We start from the raw sequence: 18,773 nt of genomic DNA, 5'->3' as shown, positions 1-18,773 counted from the left end.
TGGTGAGACTATCTAGATGACTTTACACCAAACTTCATAATTTCTTTTAATCTAGTGGAGCTATGGAACAGGCATGATGGGAAGAAGGAATTAGGTGTATATCCCAGTTTTGCCAGTGTGAAGAATAAGCATCAAGAAAAAAACATATAGCATAAGGCTTAGAAAATGTCAGAGCACTTTTCTTTGGTTCACATGTGTTGTACATAACTGCTAGCAGGGAGAAAGATGTTTCTGAAAGTGCTCTTAAGATTTTTAAACTTTTAAATTAGAGAAATGCAAATCAAAACTGTAATGACGTATCACCTCACACCAGTCAGAATGACCATCATCAAAGAATCTACAAATAGTAAATCGCTGGAGGGGATGTGGGGAAAAGGGAACACTCCTGAGCTGTTGGTGGGAATGTAAACTGATAACAGCCATAATGGAGAAGAGTATGGAGACTCTTAAAAAAACTAGGAATTAATCTATTAATACCATATGTCCCAGAAACCCTACTACTAGGCATATACCCTGAGAAAACCAGATTCTAAGAGACACATGTACCCCAATATTCATTGCAGCACTATTTACAGTAGCAGGACATGGAAGCAACCTAGATATACATTAAGAGATGAATGCATAAAGAAGATGGAGTACATACATACAGTGCAATATTATTCAGCCATAAAAAGGGACAGATTTGAGTAGTGAGCTGAATGAACCTAGAGCCTGTTAAGTAAAAAGTGAAGGAAGTCAGAGAAAAATGAATATTGCGTATTAATCCATGTATATGGAATCTAGAAAAATGGTACTGATGGACATATTTGTGGGGAAGGAATGGAGACAGAGATGTGGAGAACTTGTGGACACAGCAGGGGAAGGAGAGGGTGGGATGAATTGAACAAGCAGCATTGCACTGACATATATACACCATTATGTGTAAAATAGATAGCAAGTGGGAAGTTATTATATGATGCAAGAGCCCAGGCTGATGCTCTGTGATGACCTAGAAGGTGGGATGTGGGGAGGAGAGGGTGGCTCTAGAAGAGTGTTGGCTTCTGGATTTTGTCTTGTTTAGGAAAATCTATCCTACACAACTATTATGAGATTTTTCTTTAGTATTTTTTCTAATATTAGAAATTTATTGTCTCTGGAGGCTGAAGTTCAGAATCAACTTGTCAACAGGGCCAGTGTTCCCTTTGTTGCCTGTAGGGGAGAACCCCTCTTTGTCCCTAGCTTTCGATGGTTTGCTGGGAGTCTTTAGTGTTTCCTTGGCTTGTAGCTGCAACATTTCAGCATCTGACTCTGTCTTCATATGGTGTTCTCTCCTTGTGTGTCTGTCTTCGAATAGTCTTCGCTCTTTTTACTAGAGCATCAGCCTTGATGAATTAAGAGCAGTCTATTCTAGCATGACTTCATCTTAATTATATCTGCAAAGATCTTGTTTCCAGATGAGGCCACATTCTGCGGTGCTAGGGGTTAGGACTTCAACATATCTTTGTAGAGGAGACTGACACTTCTGATTTCATAATTTTCTTTCTCAGCAACCATTTTAGTCATTTTCATCTCACTTAGTTTTTATGTGACCCTAGGCATATTATATTCTGAAATCTTTAGTGTCTTTATTCATAAAATGTGCCAATTCTAGAGACTAGGATTTTAAAAAAAAGTTAAACTATAAAGCACGTACAACTAAAAAACATGTACAAGACATGTAGGACAATTTTTGGCACTTGTCAGGTCTTACTGAATGAAGTCTTCCTTTCCATTTTTTTCCCCTAAATTGCCATTTAACTTAGAAGGCCCATTTAGTTCTGTATTTAATTTTGACCGATTTAAAAGTCATCCTTATTCTGATAGTTTACAGTCTTAAGTGCATATTACTGTGTAATTAATTACAAGGTTATGCAAAGTTTCTTACTGATGAATCAGTGCTCGGAAAATTGTTTTAATTTTATACTTTTCATTTACTTTTAACATGCCATTACCAAAACTGCACATTGTTTTGAGGAATTTAGTCACATGAATTTATATTTTTTAGGGCATATACTTTTGCTTTTATTTTCCAAATGTTATCATAAATAAAGTTTTATATGGTTGCTTTATTTGTGTCAGTAAACCAAAGTGTAATTGTTAACGGCTTGCTCTAAAGGGTAACAGTAATGAGCATTTATCATAAATGAGCACTTTTGTGCCTAGTCCTAGATTATTGTTTCAGGTTTTACTGTGAACCAGTATCCATCTTAAAACTATATCTGTCCTAAATCTTCTAAGTCATTTTAAAAGTTGTCATCTGATCATGCTATGTGTACCACTAATGGGTGTGCAGCTTTATTAATTTTATTCCCTTGTTTTCAGTTTTGTTTTCTTGAGTAGATATTTTTGGTTTTAATTTTTTACTTTTCCATAGATGTGTACATTTTATTACATTATCGAGATTGTAAAATAATCTATGTAAGAGTTAATTTTATTTTCTAATTTTGTAACCATGAAGAACCTGCTACTGTGGGTATCTAGTAGGCATTCAACAAATCCTTAATGATGAGTGAAATGCTTAAATTTGACAGTATACATATTTATATGCAAATTAATTATCCTTATTGAAATCTTACTAAGAGGTACTGTGGTATGTAGTCTTATATTTTTAAAGTTGCTGAAAGTAAGTGCCATTTCTTCAGTAACTCATTTCTAAAATAGCACTTGAATTACAGGTTTTCCACAGTGATGTTATATGTATTTTTAAAGGTGCTGAATGGCATTGATTTCACTGTGTGTAACTGCATATTTATGTTCAGAGAAAATCTAAGTGCTCTAATAGGCAGTAAGAATTTTTGAGATATGAATTAAATCATTGTTCTCTTTGGTGCTATATGGCTGAAAAATGTTAAGGGCTCATACATCCTCTCTCTAATCTCCTTGTTCCAAAATATTTTACATTTGTTACCACAGTAAATGTTAGGATTATTGCTTGATAGAACTAACATACTTTGAAGTCAGATAGCTATGAATACCTATAGAATTTTGTAGTTACAGCCTCTGTTAAAACTTGTTTTTGTTTTAATTTTTTTGTGACTCCGAGTCTGATTGTTAATAGTATTCCATTGTGAACTCTGGCCCAGTCAGAATAGTATTCCTTTGTGAACTCTGGCCCAGTCAGATACAGGTACAATGATTCCATTCATCTAACCTCTGATATGAAGACTTAAACATTGTTAATTTTCTTCTTTTTCTTTTCTTAAACATTTTCTGGTGCTTCTTTGTTGATATTTCCTCATAATCAATTTTAACCTGAAGGAAGTGAGGCATACAGAGAGGCACCATATGTAACTGAGTATCCCAGGAATGACATTTGGAGTAGATACTGATTACTTATCTGAAAAGATTGTGTGACTTTACTATTGTAGATTAATTTTACTAGTTTTGTTGTTGTTTGTGTTTTCTCATGTTGACAGGGTTGCTTTAGACACTCTTGCTGCATTGCTAAAATCAAGTAAGTTTTTAAATACTAGAAATACTAGATACTGTTTTTCTGAGTATTCTAACTGCTATTTTAAAGAAACTGGAAATGTAGATTTAGTTAACAGTTATAAAGCTTGTTCGTAATAATTTAACGTCAAAGTTGATTTTATCTTTTAGAGCAGTTGATTGATGTATAACTAATATCATTTATGTTTATTGAGCTCTAACTTGTTTATCAGTGTATTTATATAATTTCTTCAAGTATATTAACTTCCTTTCTCTAAATTACTTATATAAACATAAAGCCTTGTTAATAGGGGAAAGTAACATGTAAATATACTATAGTATCATTTTGAAAAAGTGACCATAACATGGCCTTGAGAACATTTACTATGAAGAATATCTTTGACAACTACTATCTCTATAAAATGTATGATTTTCAATTAGAACCTCCTTATTAGAAATTTTATTTCTACCATAAATTCAGATTTGTAACATTAAAAGTGGCTTAATGTAAATTTAGAGTTTATTGAATGCATTTAGAAACTAAAACATTGTTTTTTTAATCTTTGAAATTGAAGTGTTGGAGGAAATGTGTCATATGTTGCTTTTGGAGAGTAACCATCTACATTATGTGGATCTGTCTCTCCGTGATACCCAGTATCTATATTTTAAATATTAATTTTCTTAGCACTCCCATTCTCACTGGTTGATTAAATTAACATTGTATTTAACCATGATAACATTCAATCCTAAAGATCTATGTTGATGGCTTTTGATGTTATTTTTCCCCAAAACTGTCTATCAAGGGTGAGACCAACTTGCCCTTAAGTTTGAATTATGAGAAGAATAGTAACAAATGATTAATTGATTGAAAATCTGATATTTGATAATGATTTGTTAAATTAAAAAATAACCTTAGGTATTAGTATTATAGCTGCTATATTCAATTGACAGTTTTGTCCTTTAAATGTGTAGTATTCAATTAGATTAGCTGTATAGCTTTGTTTTCAGATATGATGTGATAAACTGTAGACCAAGATTAGGATACTTGGATTAATTTCAGAAATATCTGTAGCCTTGCTTTGATGTGTCCACCCTGCCTTTGTTGTTCAAGGCGTTTAAACATTAATTTTTAAATTAATATAGGTGTATATTTTTGATTTAGAGTAGATTAAAATAGCCATTAAGCTAAATTTTTATTAAAGCTTATTACTAATTTGTAGAATCACTAATGACAAAGTCACTAATTCTAAGTCAGGAAAAACTAAAACGAGTTTCAAGGATTTATAGAAATCAGTAACCTAAAATGATTGAAATGCTGATATCTTCAGTTTTAAATAATAATCTTTCTTTTACTCCCTCCCTTTTTCTCCTTCAGAGGAGGATGGTAGGCAAACATATCTGGTAAAAACGTAACTGACAAGTAGAATGACTCTGGATTGCAGATAGCTGTGTACTAAGGGTCACTCACTGTGTGTTATGGACAGGTTTCTTATTTAATCTTCAATGAAGAACTTAAATATTTCTCATAAATACCATTTAGGCTTTTGGGAATTCCACTGGAAACACAGTTTGTGATAGGAGTTTCAGTAAGTGTAATGTTTTTTAAGAGAATCATTCTTTTAAGACATTATGATAGTAATATCTTTTAAGTATTGTTGGTGATACTAAAAAGCTAGTAAGCTAAAGGCTTATATATTCCAACTAGTGTAAACAAAAATTATATATATATATATATTTGTTTAAAAGACATGAAACTATTATTAGTTAAAACTATTTGAACTTTTTATAGATCGCCACCCAGCACCACTTGGGTGCTCCAATGATAAGAGTGCAAGAGAATGTGCAATACCAACTCACCTGAGGTTGTTTGGTTAGAAATACCAGTCTCTTCCTCATCTATATTTACCTACAAAATGCCAGGCTCATGGCATGAACATTAAGATAATGCAGCAGTAAGGCTGTGCTGCTTTTAGTTGCCTGCAGTACTAGTTTTAAATGTGCTAATACACACCTAAAACATAGGTAAAGACACTGAGATCAACAAACTTCTTAATGCCGTCTTAGACATTATGTTCTGATATTAGAGAACTGAGAGAAACTCATGGGGTAGGAGGGGTGCTTTCTTATGTGAAAGGTCTTTAGTACCTCTATTGTATGTTTGGAAGAGCTACTTTGCTTTGCCTGATAGCCACACCTTAGCAAACTAGCTCTTCTAGACACAAAATAAATAGAGTGTTCTAACATACAAAGTTAATTTCACACAAATATTGTAATGGAAGTTGCAATAATGATAGTGGCTTTTAAGAAAATCAGAGTCACAACTAGTAAGTTAAAGGCTTATATATTCCTTTTGGTGTAATCAAAGTTAGTATATTAATAGGTTTTAAAATATATGAAAGTTTCATTAGTATTAACATTTGGAAAGATACAACCTTAATTGTATTAAAGATATTTTGATATTTATTTACCTCAAAACAATAGATAGGCAGATTTCTAGAAAATTATACTTTGTTATCTGGAACTTGTCATATTTATTTTGTTAGCTAAAAATATTGAAATATGTGGTTGCCAAAGTTTTTCTTGGAAAAAAGGAATTACAAGAATTCATTACAATATTATGGTTATGTTTTCAATTTGACTTTACCAATGTCTTTTATTATTTTAAAAATATTCTTTTTCAATTTTCTTTTGTTAAAGAAACTAATGCCAGGAGAGCTGTAGACAGAGGATATGTCCAAGTCCTTTTAACAATTTATGTAGATTGGCACCGCCATGATAATCGGCATAGAAACATGCTCATTCGAAAAGGAATTTTACAGAGTTTAAAAAGTGTTACAAACATCAAGTTGGGAAGAAAAGCATTTATTGATGCCAATGGGATGAAAATTCTTTATAACACTTCGCAAGTAAGTTTTTAATTTCCTTCCTGTTATTATGATTATCTATTAATGATAGGATTTGGTTCTTAAGAAAACTTACTGTTTCTAAAAGTACAATATGATAAATATATTTAAAAAATTTGAAAACCAAAAGGCACAATCATTTCTCACATGTGACCTTAGACTAAGTTCGAGAAAGTACTTAGTGTCTATCTCTGCAAGATGAGATTTTTTTTCCCCTCATAGGTAGAAGGAAGATGTATAAATCTCTTCCCTGGGCAGGAATGGATTCCATATAGCCACATTTTCTAAGGTGTGCTGTTATCTATACTCAGTTTTGTATGTTCCTTTCATAAATATTCATTAATCCTTTATGACCGGTAAGGGAGGTATGTTATTTGTGAGTGTTCTCTGTGTCTTTGTTCTGGAGAGAATATTTTCAAATAATGAAGGTACAAAAGTGAAACTTGGAGTTAGGGATTCTGGTTCTGCCAGCCATCGTATACATAAACCCTCTCAACGGTATTCTAGCATCTGTAGAAGGCTCTCGATGATGGGGAGTGGGGATGTTGCAAAGTAACCCTTTTATTTTTACAAGACTCTAGTTATTAGAATGAAATCTGTCTTCTTGAAAATTCCAGCCAACATCTTGATTGTGCCCTCTTGGTCTTACACACGACAACTAATCTTTTTGTGGGAGTAGTTAAGATATGTGAATACACATTTTATGTTAACTCAGCTTTTTCTATTGTAGATCAATCATATGCACTTATTTTTACTGTTCCTAAAATAGACAGTATATGAGGAGAGATTGGGTGATGGTTTATGCCATTTCACACTTCTGAGTCTTAGTTTCTCAGCTATTGACAGGTCAGATGTGAAGATTTCTGTTGAAAATCGCACAGGTTATCAAAGTGCCATTTAAAGCCATTTAAGTGTCAATTGTCAATAATAACAGTGTTAAATGAAATACTTTCAAATGTCCTATTCAAGAGCCCTTCTTAAGATTAGATAACAGGATAGTAAATTAAATTCTTAAAACTTAAAACTGTGATATTCAGGCTATTCTTTTCTAAGTCGAACAGCTAATTTATTAGAGGTGCTATTGCATGATAACTTATAGAATTCTGAGAAAGGCTCACTAAATGCACATTCCTTTTTATTTCTTACATCTTTCTTTATGAGTTTTTCTTCTTTTTTTCTTTTCCATTAAATTTTTATTTTATGCCCTAGGCTTGCTGAAATGCTCCCTAAGTCACTCATAGGTATTAGTGCTTTGGTGAGTTCTGGAACCAAACATGGTACTGATTTCTGCTAAGTTAGGATGTGTGAGGAAAATTGCTGCCAAATTTGCCATATGAGGTTCTTACAAAGAGAGATTTCAGATTAGTCAAAGCTACTTTATAATTATGTTAAAAATATTAGGTTTTGTGATATGTGCCTTTTGAAAATTATTAACACATTATTTTCTGAAGTAGTATAAACTTGTTTCACTTATTCACCAAAGGCACATTATCTTTTTTTTGTCTTTTCTTATAAAACAGGAATGTTTGGCAGTAAGGACCCTTGATCCTCTTGTCAACACCTCCAGTCTGATAATGAGGAAATGCTTTCCTAAAAATCGCCTGCCACTCCCAACGATTAAAAGTTCTTTCCATTTCCAGTTACCTGTTATTCCTGTGACTGGACCTGTGGCCCAGCTCTACAGTTTACCTCCTGAAGGTAGGACCACATGGTTCTTGCTGGCTTCTGGTGGTTGCTGGAATTGTGTGACTTTATCTATTTTTGCTTTTGTTCATCTCCCTAGCAAAAGAAGGCTTTAATGAACATGATATGCTTTCAGATTACTTTTTAGTTAATAAATATTTCTTCAAATATAAGAAATTACAGTTGAGTAATTAAGGGAAAGAATGTGGGATATGCTACATATGTGTAAATGTGAATTGTGAAGAACTGTCAGCACCATGTAGAAACAATATTTGATAGCTTATATAAATTTTCAAAATATAAGAATGTATAAACATTCTTATAAATGTTTAGGTAATTATATTTGAGCTTACATTTGTAGCTTTTTAATGAACTTCATTTTTAAAAGTTAAAATGCCTAATCACTAAACCAGTTACAGTTTTATGTTCAACAAAACTTGCACCATTACTTCAGTTCAGTTCAGTTCAGTTGCTCAGTTGTGTCCGACTCTGCAACCCCGTGAACCGCAGCACGCCAGGCCTCCCTGTCCATCACCAACTCCCGGAGTTTACCCAAACTCATGTCCATTGAGTTGGTGATGCCATCTAACCATCTCATCCTCTGTCGTCCCCTTCTCCTCCTGCATTCAATCTTTCTCAACATCAGGCTCTTTTCAAATGAGTCAGCTCTTCACATCAGGTGGCCAAAGTATTGGAGTTTCAGCTTCAACATCAGTCCTTCCAATGTATACCCAGGACTGATTTCCTTTAGGATGGACTGGTTGAATCTCCTTGCAGTCCAAGGGACTCTCAAGAGTCTTCTCCAACATCACAGTTCAAAAGCATCAGTTGTTCTGCACTCAGCTTTCTTTACCTGATAGAAAATACAAAATTATCGTAAATTGAATCTTTGTCATTTTGGTACAATGCTGTGTACATAGCAAAGGAAGTAAGAGTTTACCTATCTTAATGTGAGGACAAAAAAGCAGAATTTTTTTGATAAGAGCTAGCAAATTAAAAAGAGAAAGTAATCTAGGCTATTAAGATTTCTACAGTATTTCCTCATTAGTTGATCACTTTAAAAAAAATAAAAGATCTTTTATTTATAATTGAGAGCAATTCTTTGAAGTAAGTGATTTAAGATAATTTTAAAGTAAATTTAATTAGTTTCTTATCATTGATATATCGCAGAGTATAGTCTTATGATTTCATTTCTAAAGTAGTTATTAAAATAGTTTAGTCTACACACACTGTCAAAATGGATTATTTACAAACTTCGTTTAAAAGGTATGTCTAAGACTAAGTCTGGGACTTGATTAAAGATAGCTAAGTGAAAGTAGTGATCTAATTCCATTCCATTCTTATTCCATTTAAAATTACCAACAGACTTTATAAATAGAGGGGAAAAAAACTGTACTGAATCTGAAAACTAGATAAAAGGAGCATTCTCATGGAATAAACAGGATGTGCAACAAACACGGTGGAGAAAAGAATAGATTAAAGAGCGTCAGCTCTAATTCACTCTTCTATGAAATGCAGTTTCTCTGGCTTTGGATTGAGGGCCAGATTGATGTATCACTGAACTAGAGATGATTACTTATATCAACTAACAAGCCTTCAGGAAGAAGATGTGAGAGAAAGATTCTAATGACACTTGCATAGACATATGGATAACACAATTTTTCTCCTCTTCATCACTTTCTCACGTATCAGGCTTCATTACATTTATCAGTTTTCATTATTTTTTATCTTTCTCAGTTAGACTGTAAATTCCATGAAGATAAAACTGTTTTTTTCCTTCATTTTATCCTCAGCATCCATTAGATTGCATGAGACACAATGAATGTGCATTTAACATTTGTTAGTGAATGAATTGAACTGGCCACAAGACTTATTCTCTTGAACATTTAATGCCAAAAGATAGTGAAGCAGCCTCCTTGGAGATTTGAAGGAAAAGAGTTCTTAAGATTTCTGAACCCTTATTAGTTGCCACTCGTATGTAAAAGTAACATATTCTTAGATATGCAAGGGTACAGAAGCATATTGCCCAGGTCCCCTTTCAAGGATACAGGAGCATATTGCCCAGGTCCCCTTCCTGAAGTAATTACATGAAATATTACTCCAGCCAGGCTAGTGATGAATTAAGAAATCAGGTGTGCAGAGACCTGAAGTAATTACATGAAATATTACTCCAGCCAGGCTAGTGATGAATTAAGAAATCAGGTGTGCAGAGACATGGTAGTAGAGTAATTGTATTTAACATTAAAAATTGTTAAATTATGTATTGCTAAATAGTTCTACTGTTATTTTGAAATATATTAACTAATTTTTTTTTTAATTAACTAATTTTTGATGAAAGATAATATATGGCTGTCACAAACTGGGTCTTTTAATAATACATATTCATATATTTATCAATATTATAATATTGCTATATTTATAAAATGGTAATTATAGAAATAGTGGCCCAAATATGTGTTTTAAAATGTAAAAGTAACATCTAGAACAGAGATCTATAGACTAGAATCTACTGAACCATAGGAATCCATGGTTCTTAGTCTCTAGACTAAGTCCAGTTCTGGACTAAGTTCCTAGTTGAGAGACTAAGAACCCTTTGAAATTCTATATAAAATTATGTATATGTTTTTCTTGGAAAACATTCTTGAAGTGCTGCTATAGAAAAGCAGGAAAACTTCAAAAATGTACAAAATCCTGAGAATGCTGAATGCAAAGCAAGAACAAGCAAATCAGTTTCAGTAATAAGATATCTAAATGAATAAAATACTCCCAGTAAAAAAAGAGACTCTCTGATTGGGTTAAAAACAAAATCTAAGTAGCTGATAGATCTGGAAACTCTTGAAATAGTAAGACTGAACTCTTAAACAGATTGGCAACTGTATATCTGTTATTCCCAGCTCAAAACAGGTGAGGAAGACATTACTACCCTACAATATGTACATACAAAACAATATGTTTAGAACAAGATAGTAAAGATGATTTTATGCAAAGTAGATAATAACATGTGCCAAATACTAAAACAAAGGTAGATGAAGCTATAATTATTTAAATAATAAGGATAAATTGATAGAAACACAGAATTAGTGAGTGATTTTAATGTCTTAAGTTCTTGGTAAGTTATATAGAGGAGAGCCAGTCAATGTAAGTGGATGCTAAAGATACCTCCTGTTAATACATTTGAAAATATATTTGAAATGGACAATATTTTATGGAAATATAAATCACTAAAATTGACTTGGGCTTCCCTGATAGCTCAGTTGGTAGAGAATCTGCCTGCAATTCAGGAGACCCTGGTTTGATTCCTGGGTCAGGAAGACCCTCTGGAGAAGGTATAGGCTACCCACTCCAGTGTTCTTGGGCTTCCCTTGTGGCTCAGCTGGTAAAGAATCCACCTGCAATGTGGGAGACCTGGGTTCGATTTCTGGGTTGGGAAGATCCCCTGGAGAAGGGAAAGGCTACCCACTCCAGTATTCTGGCCTGGAGAATTCCATTGACTATGTAGTCCATGGGGTTGCAAAGAGCTGGACACTACTGAGCGACTTTCACTAAAAATTGACTTACATAGTAGAAAACCTGCAATCAAGAGTATGCAATCAAGTTGTCTTCAGTGAAGACATCAAACAGTAGGTTATTTCTCTCAACTTTCAAGAAATTTTCCTATACTTGATTTTCCAGAGCATGGGAAATAAAGAGAAGCTTAGAAACTAGTATGATGCTGAAATCAAAACCTGAAACAATTTACAGATCATTGTCACTAATGAAGATAATATAAAAATCTAAAATATTAGCAAATTGAATTGAGCAGCATTTTCAGATTTAAGACACTTTGACAACATAAGGATTATTTTTGAAAGTAAGTTTATTGTAATATTAAGACTTTAATGAAAATTTATCAATATATCAAAGAAAGAAAAACAGTGATTATCTTAATAAATACCATGAAAGGGGTTGATAAAAATTATTATTAGTTCCAGATTAAATTTCTTAATGAATCAAGGAATATTTTCCAAGCTGGCTGTGTATTATCTAACTCAGATCAGTAACCAACATCACAAATAGTTATGAAGTGTTAGAGGAAGCCTCTCTCGACCTTTATTCGTTAACATTGTTTTGAAAGCTCTAGTGAGATCAGTAAGACAGGGAAAGGAAAGATACTAATCATTAAAAGAGTGAGATAAAGTTATATCAGTGTCTGTGGAGGATGTTACTGTTTATGTAGAAAATTGAAGCAAATCAATTATAAAGTGTATCTTAGACCAAATAAAAGTTCAGTGAAGTACTATTTACAAGATAAGTGAATAAAATTCACTAGCTTTCCTTTGGGTGCATGTGTATGTTTACTTGTGTATGAATTTGATAGACATAGGCACACAATAACCATTAGAAAACACAAAGGGAAAGATCACATTTTTAAGAGCAATAGGACCAACAAAATAAATCCTATTGGAATATATATTCCAAAACCTTATGGAAAGTGCTGACTCATACTTTTAAATTATTATATTATACAGATATTGTATAATTTATCTAACTGGTTTCCTATTGATAGCCATTTTAGTTTTTTTTCCCCTGTATCTTTGTCTTTACTATAAATGAGCCAAGAACATTTTGAAAATTAACAAGGATGATTTATATTCCCTGCTTTTAGTTGTGAGATTAAGTTATTAATGTAATAATTGATTTTTAGTGTTGATGGTATAAAAGTAGATCATTGGAATAGAAAAGAAGGTCTTAGATACTCTAAGCTATATGGCATTTCACATCTGGAGTATGAAACCAAAGGAAAATACCTATAAAGGAAGATATTTGACAGGTTTGATTAAAAATTAAAAACATATTTTCTCTCTGATGCTGAACTGCATTTTCCCTTCTTCCTATCCAAGGCTTGTCTTTCTTGTTTGCAGTAGGCTTTTCTGAATTCAGTTCCTTCTTTCTTCCTAACAATTCTTTTTCCAAATATCATTTCCTCTGTTTATCTAGAACTAACTGCTGTTAATACACTGACATAAATAGACTCAGTTACTATATGCAATATAAATAGTTTTTTCAGTCTTATTTCCAAAAGAATTTAGAGCAATTTGGTAACTGTATTAGTTGGGATAGACTGAGCTGCTGTTACCCAGTGACCTAGTATAGTACCCTCGTCACTTGAGCAACAGTAGTAATAACGGACATTTTTATAACATATACTCTTTGCCTGGCACATTACGTGTATTAACTCCTTTAACTCTCCCAACAACACTATGCATGGGTATCTCCATTTTATAGATGAGGATAGTGAAAGTGTAAGTGTTAGTCTTAGACAAAAATAACTTATGTAACTTGTTCAAGGTCATGTAGTTAGTAAATGGAGGAGTCAGGATTTGAATTGGGTATTCTGTCTCCAGAGCCCATTTGCTATATTGCCATGAAATAGATTTTTTTTTCCTTTCACATATCCATTCAGAAGATGGGCTTGTCAGGTGATCCTGGACATTAGGTATCTGTCCACCATGTCATCAAAGGAAAAAGATTCTGTTTTCATCATCTCCTATGGTGTTTTCCTTATGTGCATGTGGAAAATGGTAATGAAAGAAGATGGAGGGCAGTTTCCTTTTTAAAGAATGTGACTTGGAGTTTGTATTGACAACTTTGCCTCACATACTGTTGGCCAAAATTTAATCATGACTGTAACTACTGTGAAGGGGGCTGGAATCTATAACCTCTAGCTAAAACTCAGAGGTTCAGGTACTAAATTGAAAGAGAGAACAGATACTTGGAGAGTGGAAAGGAGTTTATAATCTTCACGGTAATAAGTCACATTGGAAATAGAAGTAAAAAAGAGTCTAAAGAAGGTTACATCAGCAAAATGGAGGGGTAGAAGGTTCCAGTGCTCATCTTCCCTGCAAATACAGCAAAAACAATAAGTAGCAAATGAGAATATGATGTAAATAGGTAGCTCTGGATTAGAATGAACAAGCATCAGAAACCCCGTAGAGCACAAAACCCAAGAATGGCCACACAGAAAAGTACAGGGAGCATTTTATTTCTATCACTCGATCTCCCAGTCTAGGGCAGTTTGGCATCAGGAAGGTTCTCCTCAGTAGAGTTTTTTCCATGGAGAGCAGAAGAATCCCAGTGAGCCTGACCACTGTGTATCTCTTATGTCCCTTATATTGGCAGGTGGCTTCTTTACCACTAGCACCATCAGTAACTGAACTTAAAGAAATGGAGATCTGGGAGTTATCTGAAAAAGAATTCAAAATGATTAAGGAAGCTCAGATAATTCAAGAGAAGACAGATAAACCGTTCAGTGAACTTAGGAAAACTATACATGAACAAAATGAGAATTTCAGTGAAGAGAAAGAAATCATAAAAAGAACAAAACAAATTCTGGACCTGAAGAATACACTGAATAATGCAGTAGAGAACTTCAGTATCAGGCTTAGTCAAGCAGAGGAAAGAATCTGTGAACTTGTAGACAAATCTCATGATATTATACAGGCAAAGGAAAAAAAGAAATTAGAAAGAAAAAGAGTGAAGAAGGCCTATGTGAATAATGGAACACCATTAAATGAAACAACATCTATGTAATGGGAGTCTCAGAAGAAGAAGAAGAGAGAGAAAGGGAGAGAAAACTTACTCTAAAATATAATAGCTGCAAACTTACCAAATCTGGTGAAGGTATGGCTATCTAGGTGCATAAGCTCAAACATTCCCAAATAGATTCACCCCTAAGAGATCTTCACCAAGACATTACCATTAAGCTCTTAAAGATCAAAGGCAGAGGGAGGATTTTCAAAGCAGTTAGAGAAAAAATTAGAGATACCTTCTAGGTAACAAGGTACATGTGTGCCAAGTTGCTTTAGACTCTGTGCGACATGGACTGTAGGCTTCCAGGCTTCTCTAAGGGATTTTCCAGGCAAGAATACTAGAATGAGTTGCTGTGCCCTCCTCCACAGGGTCTTTCTGACGTAAGGCTTGAACCCACTCTTACGTCTCCTGCATTGGCAGGTGGGTTCTTTACTGCTAGCACCACCAGGTAACAAGGTACCTAGCTACAAGGTAATCCTGGTAAGCCTATTAGCAAATTTTTCAAGCAGAAGCTTTGCATGCCAGGAGAGAGTAGGATGATATATTCAAATTGCTTGAAGAAAATAACTGTCAATAAAAAATACTTCACCTGTCAAATTTCCTTCAGAAATGAAAGAGATATAAAGACTAAAGGAAAATAACAAAAGCTGAATGCCCACTCTGACCATTTTATTTAGCAAAGTACCAGATATTCTAGCTATAGCCATTAGGTTAGGAAAAAAGAAAGAAAAGACATTTAATTCATAAAGGAAGAAATGAAATCATCTCTGTTTGCAGTGACATGATCTTATAAGTAGAAAACTGTAACATCTCTACCAAAAAACTGTTAGAACTAATAGATGAATTCAGTAAAGGTATAGGATACAAAATCAATATACAAGTCATCATTGTATTCCTATACACTAATAATGAACTATCTGAAAGAGAAATTAAGAAAGCAACCCCATTTACAGTAGCATCAAGACAATAAAGCACTTAAAAATAAGTTTTACCAAGGAATTGAAGACCTGTGCGCTGATTAATAAAATGTTGTTGAAAGTCGTTGAAGTAGACACACACACAAATTGAAAGATATCCTGTGTTCTTGACTTGGAAGAATTAATATAAAAATGTTCATGCTGACCAAAGTTATCTTCATAATCAATATAATCCCTATCAAAATTTCAGTGGCATTTTTCACAGAAATATAAATACTATCTTAAAATTTATATGAAGCCATAAAAGACCCAAATAGCCAAAGCAGTCTTGAGAAAGGAGGACAAAGTTGGAGGCATCACACTTCCTGATTTCAAGCTGTGTTGTTCAATCTCTCAGTCATGTCCAACTGAAGCTTCAACTTCAGCGTCGGTCCTTCCAGTGAATATTCAGGGTTGATTTTTTTTGGATTGAGTGTAAGCTATTGGTAATCAAAATAGTAAAGTACTCAAATAAAGCAGGCGTAAGAGCTGGAACAGAATAGAGAGCCCGGTCATAAGCCCAAGCATAATACGGTCAACTAAGTTTTGATGAGGGTGCTAGCAACACACAGTGGGGAAAAGACAGTCTCTTTAATAAATTATGTTGGGAAAACTAGGTATCCACATGCAAAAGAATGAAGCTGGACCCCTATTTTACACCAGCCACAAAAATTGACTCGAAATGGATAAACTGTATATATAAGACCTGAAACTATAAAACTCCTAGAAGAAAACTTAGGGGAAAAGATCCTTGATGTAGTTGGTCTTAGCAGTGATTTCTTGGTTAAGATAACAAAACCATAGGCAACAGAAGCTAAAATAAACAAGTGGGACTGTATCAAACTAAAAAGATTCTGCACAGCAAAGGAGAATTTATTGAAAAGGCAGCCTATAGAATAGGAGAAGATATTTAGAAACTATATATCTAATGAAAGATTAATATAAAAAATACACAGAACTCATACAGCTGAATAGTACAAAGGGAGATAGTGCAATTAAAAATGGGCAAAAGACTTGAATAGACTTTTTCCCCAAAGAACGATGTACCAACGGCCAGAAGATAATGAAAAGGTGCTGTATACCAGTAATCATCAGGGAAGCACAAGAGATACCCCCTCACACCTCTTAGAATGGCTATTATCAAAGAGACAAGAGACAGCAAATAGCAAGGATTTGGAGAAAACAGAGCCCTTGCACTCTGTTGATAGGAATGTAACATGGTACATTATCTTAAAGAGATAAAAGCATACTCATGTTCATTTCAGCATTATTTACACTAGTCAACATTTGTAAATAACCTTAATGTCTTTCCATGGATAAAAGAAAAGTGATTTGTATAGATGATTCAGCCAATAAAAAGAATAAATATCATTTGTGACAGCATGGATGAATCTGGAGGGCATTTATGCTAAGTGAAATGTGCAAGACACAGAAAGACAGATACTGTGTGGTATCACTTATACATGGAATCTTTGAATTAAGACAAAAAAAACCAGTTTCAAAGAAACAGAATAGAATGTTGGATTCCAGGGGCTGGGAGAATGGTAAATGGGTGATAAGATCCAAGGGTGTACATTTTTAGTGAGTTCTGAGGGTCTAACATATAGCGTGGTTCAGTTCAGTTCAGTTCAGTTGCTCAGTTGTGTCCGACTCTTCGCGACACCATGGACTGCAGCACGCCAGGCCTCCGTTTCCATCATCAACCCCTGGAGTTTACTCAAACTCATCTCCATTGAGTTGGTGATGCCATCTAACCATCTCATCCTTTGTCGTCCCCTTCTCCTCCTGCTCTCAATCTTTCCCAGCATCAGGGTCTTTTCCAATGAGTCAACTGTTCACATGAGGTGGCCAAAGTATTGGAGTTTCAGCTTTAACCTGAGTCCTTCCAATGAACACTCAGGACTGATCTCCTTTAGGATGGTCTGGTTGGATCTCCTTGCAGTCCAAGGGACTCTCCAGAGTCTTCTCCAACACCACAGTTCAAAAGCATCAGTTCTTCTGTGCTCAGCTTTCTGTATAGTCCAACTCTCACATCCGTATATGACTTCTGGAAAAACCATAGCCTTGACTAGACAGACCTTTGTTGGCAAAGTAATGTCTCTGCTTTTGAATATGCTATCTAGGTTGGTCATAACTTTCCTTCCAAGCAATAAGCATCTTTTAATTTCATGACTGCAATCACCATCTGCAGTGATTTTGGAGCCCAGAAAAATAAAGTCTGTCACTGTTTCCCCATCTACTTGCCATGAAGTGATGGGACTGGATGCCATGATCTTAGTTTTCTGAATGTTGAGCTTTAAGCCAACTTTTTCACTCTCCTCTTTCACTTTCATCAAGAGGCTTTTGAGTTCCTCTTCACTTTCTGCCATAAGGGTGGTGTCATCTGCATATCTGAGGTTATTGATATTTCTCCCGGCAATCTTGATTCCAGCTTGTGCTTCTTCCAGGCTAGCGTTTCTCATGATGTACTCTGCATATAAGTTAAATAAGCAGGGTGACAATATACAGCCTTGACGTACTCTTTTTCCTTTTTGGGACCAGTCCGTTGTTCCATGTCCAGTTCTAACTGTTGCTTCCTGACCTGCAAACAGGTTTCTGAAGAGGCAGGTCAGGTGGTCTGGTATTCCCATCTCTTTCAGAATTTTCCACAGTTTATTGTGATCCACACAGTCAAAGGCTTTGACATAGTCAATAAAGCAGAAATAGATGGTTTTTTTGGAACTCTGTTGCTTTTTTGATGATCCAGCGGATGTTGGCAATTTGATCTCTGGTTCCTCTGCCTTTTCTAAAACCGGCTTGAACATCTGGAAGTTCACAGTTCACGTATTGTTGAAGCCTGGCTTGGGGAATTTTGAGCATTACTTTGCTAGAGCGTGATATGAGTACAATTGTGTGGTAGTTTGAGCATTCTTTGGCATTGCCTTTCTTTGGGATTGGAATGAAAACTGACCTTTTCCAGTCTTGTGGCCACTGCTGAGTTTTCCAAATTTGCTGGCATATTGAGTGCAGCACTTTCACAGCATCATCTTTTAGGATTTGAAACAGCTCAACTGGAATTCCGTCACCTCCACTAGCTTTGTTCATAGTGATGCTTCCTAAGGCCCACTTGACTTCACATTCCAGGATGTTTGGCTCTTGGTAAGCGATCACACCATTGTGATTATCTGGGTCATAAAGATCTTTTTGTACAGTTCTTCTGTGTATTCTTGCCACC

The 18,773-nt window shown here is 34.5% G+C and overlaps 1 protein-coding gene across 16 annotated transcripts in view; it reads left to right on the top strand.

Annotated features, from left to right (window-relative positions):
• Positions 1–18,773, top strand: part of AGTPBP1 (ATP/GTP binding carboxypeptidase 1) — a 192,913-nt gene that overhangs the window by 68,597 nt on the left and 105,543 nt on the right. For 11 of the 16 annotated variants that reach the window (XM_086416848.1, XM_086416844.1, XM_086416841.1 and 8 more), the window contains 3 exons: positions 3,435–3,472; positions 6,145–6,353; positions 7,871–8,048. In XM_086416848.1, the coding sequence (XP_086272974.1) occupies positions 3,435–3,472; positions 6,145–6,353; positions 7,871–8,048 (425 nt within the window). The remainder of the gene's footprint in view (positions 1–3,434; positions 3,473–6,144; positions 6,354–7,870; positions 8,049–18,773) is intronic. The other 5 variants (XM_086416850.1, XM_086416853.1, XM_086416852.1 and 2 more) reach the window with 1 other exon arrangement.

The sequence above is a fragment of the Bos grunniens genome, chromosome 8 (genome assembly GCF_055505025.1).
Source record: "Bos grunniens cultivar Pamir isolate PY7600 chromosome 8, Bosgru_T2T1.0, whole genome shotgun sequence".
Taxonomy (NCBI): domain Eukaryota; kingdom Metazoa; phylum Chordata; class Mammalia; order Artiodactyla; family Bovidae; genus Bos; species Bos grunniens.
The sequence above is the reverse complement of the archived record's forward strand: the minus strand, read 5'-3'. Positions and strand labels throughout refer to the sequence as shown.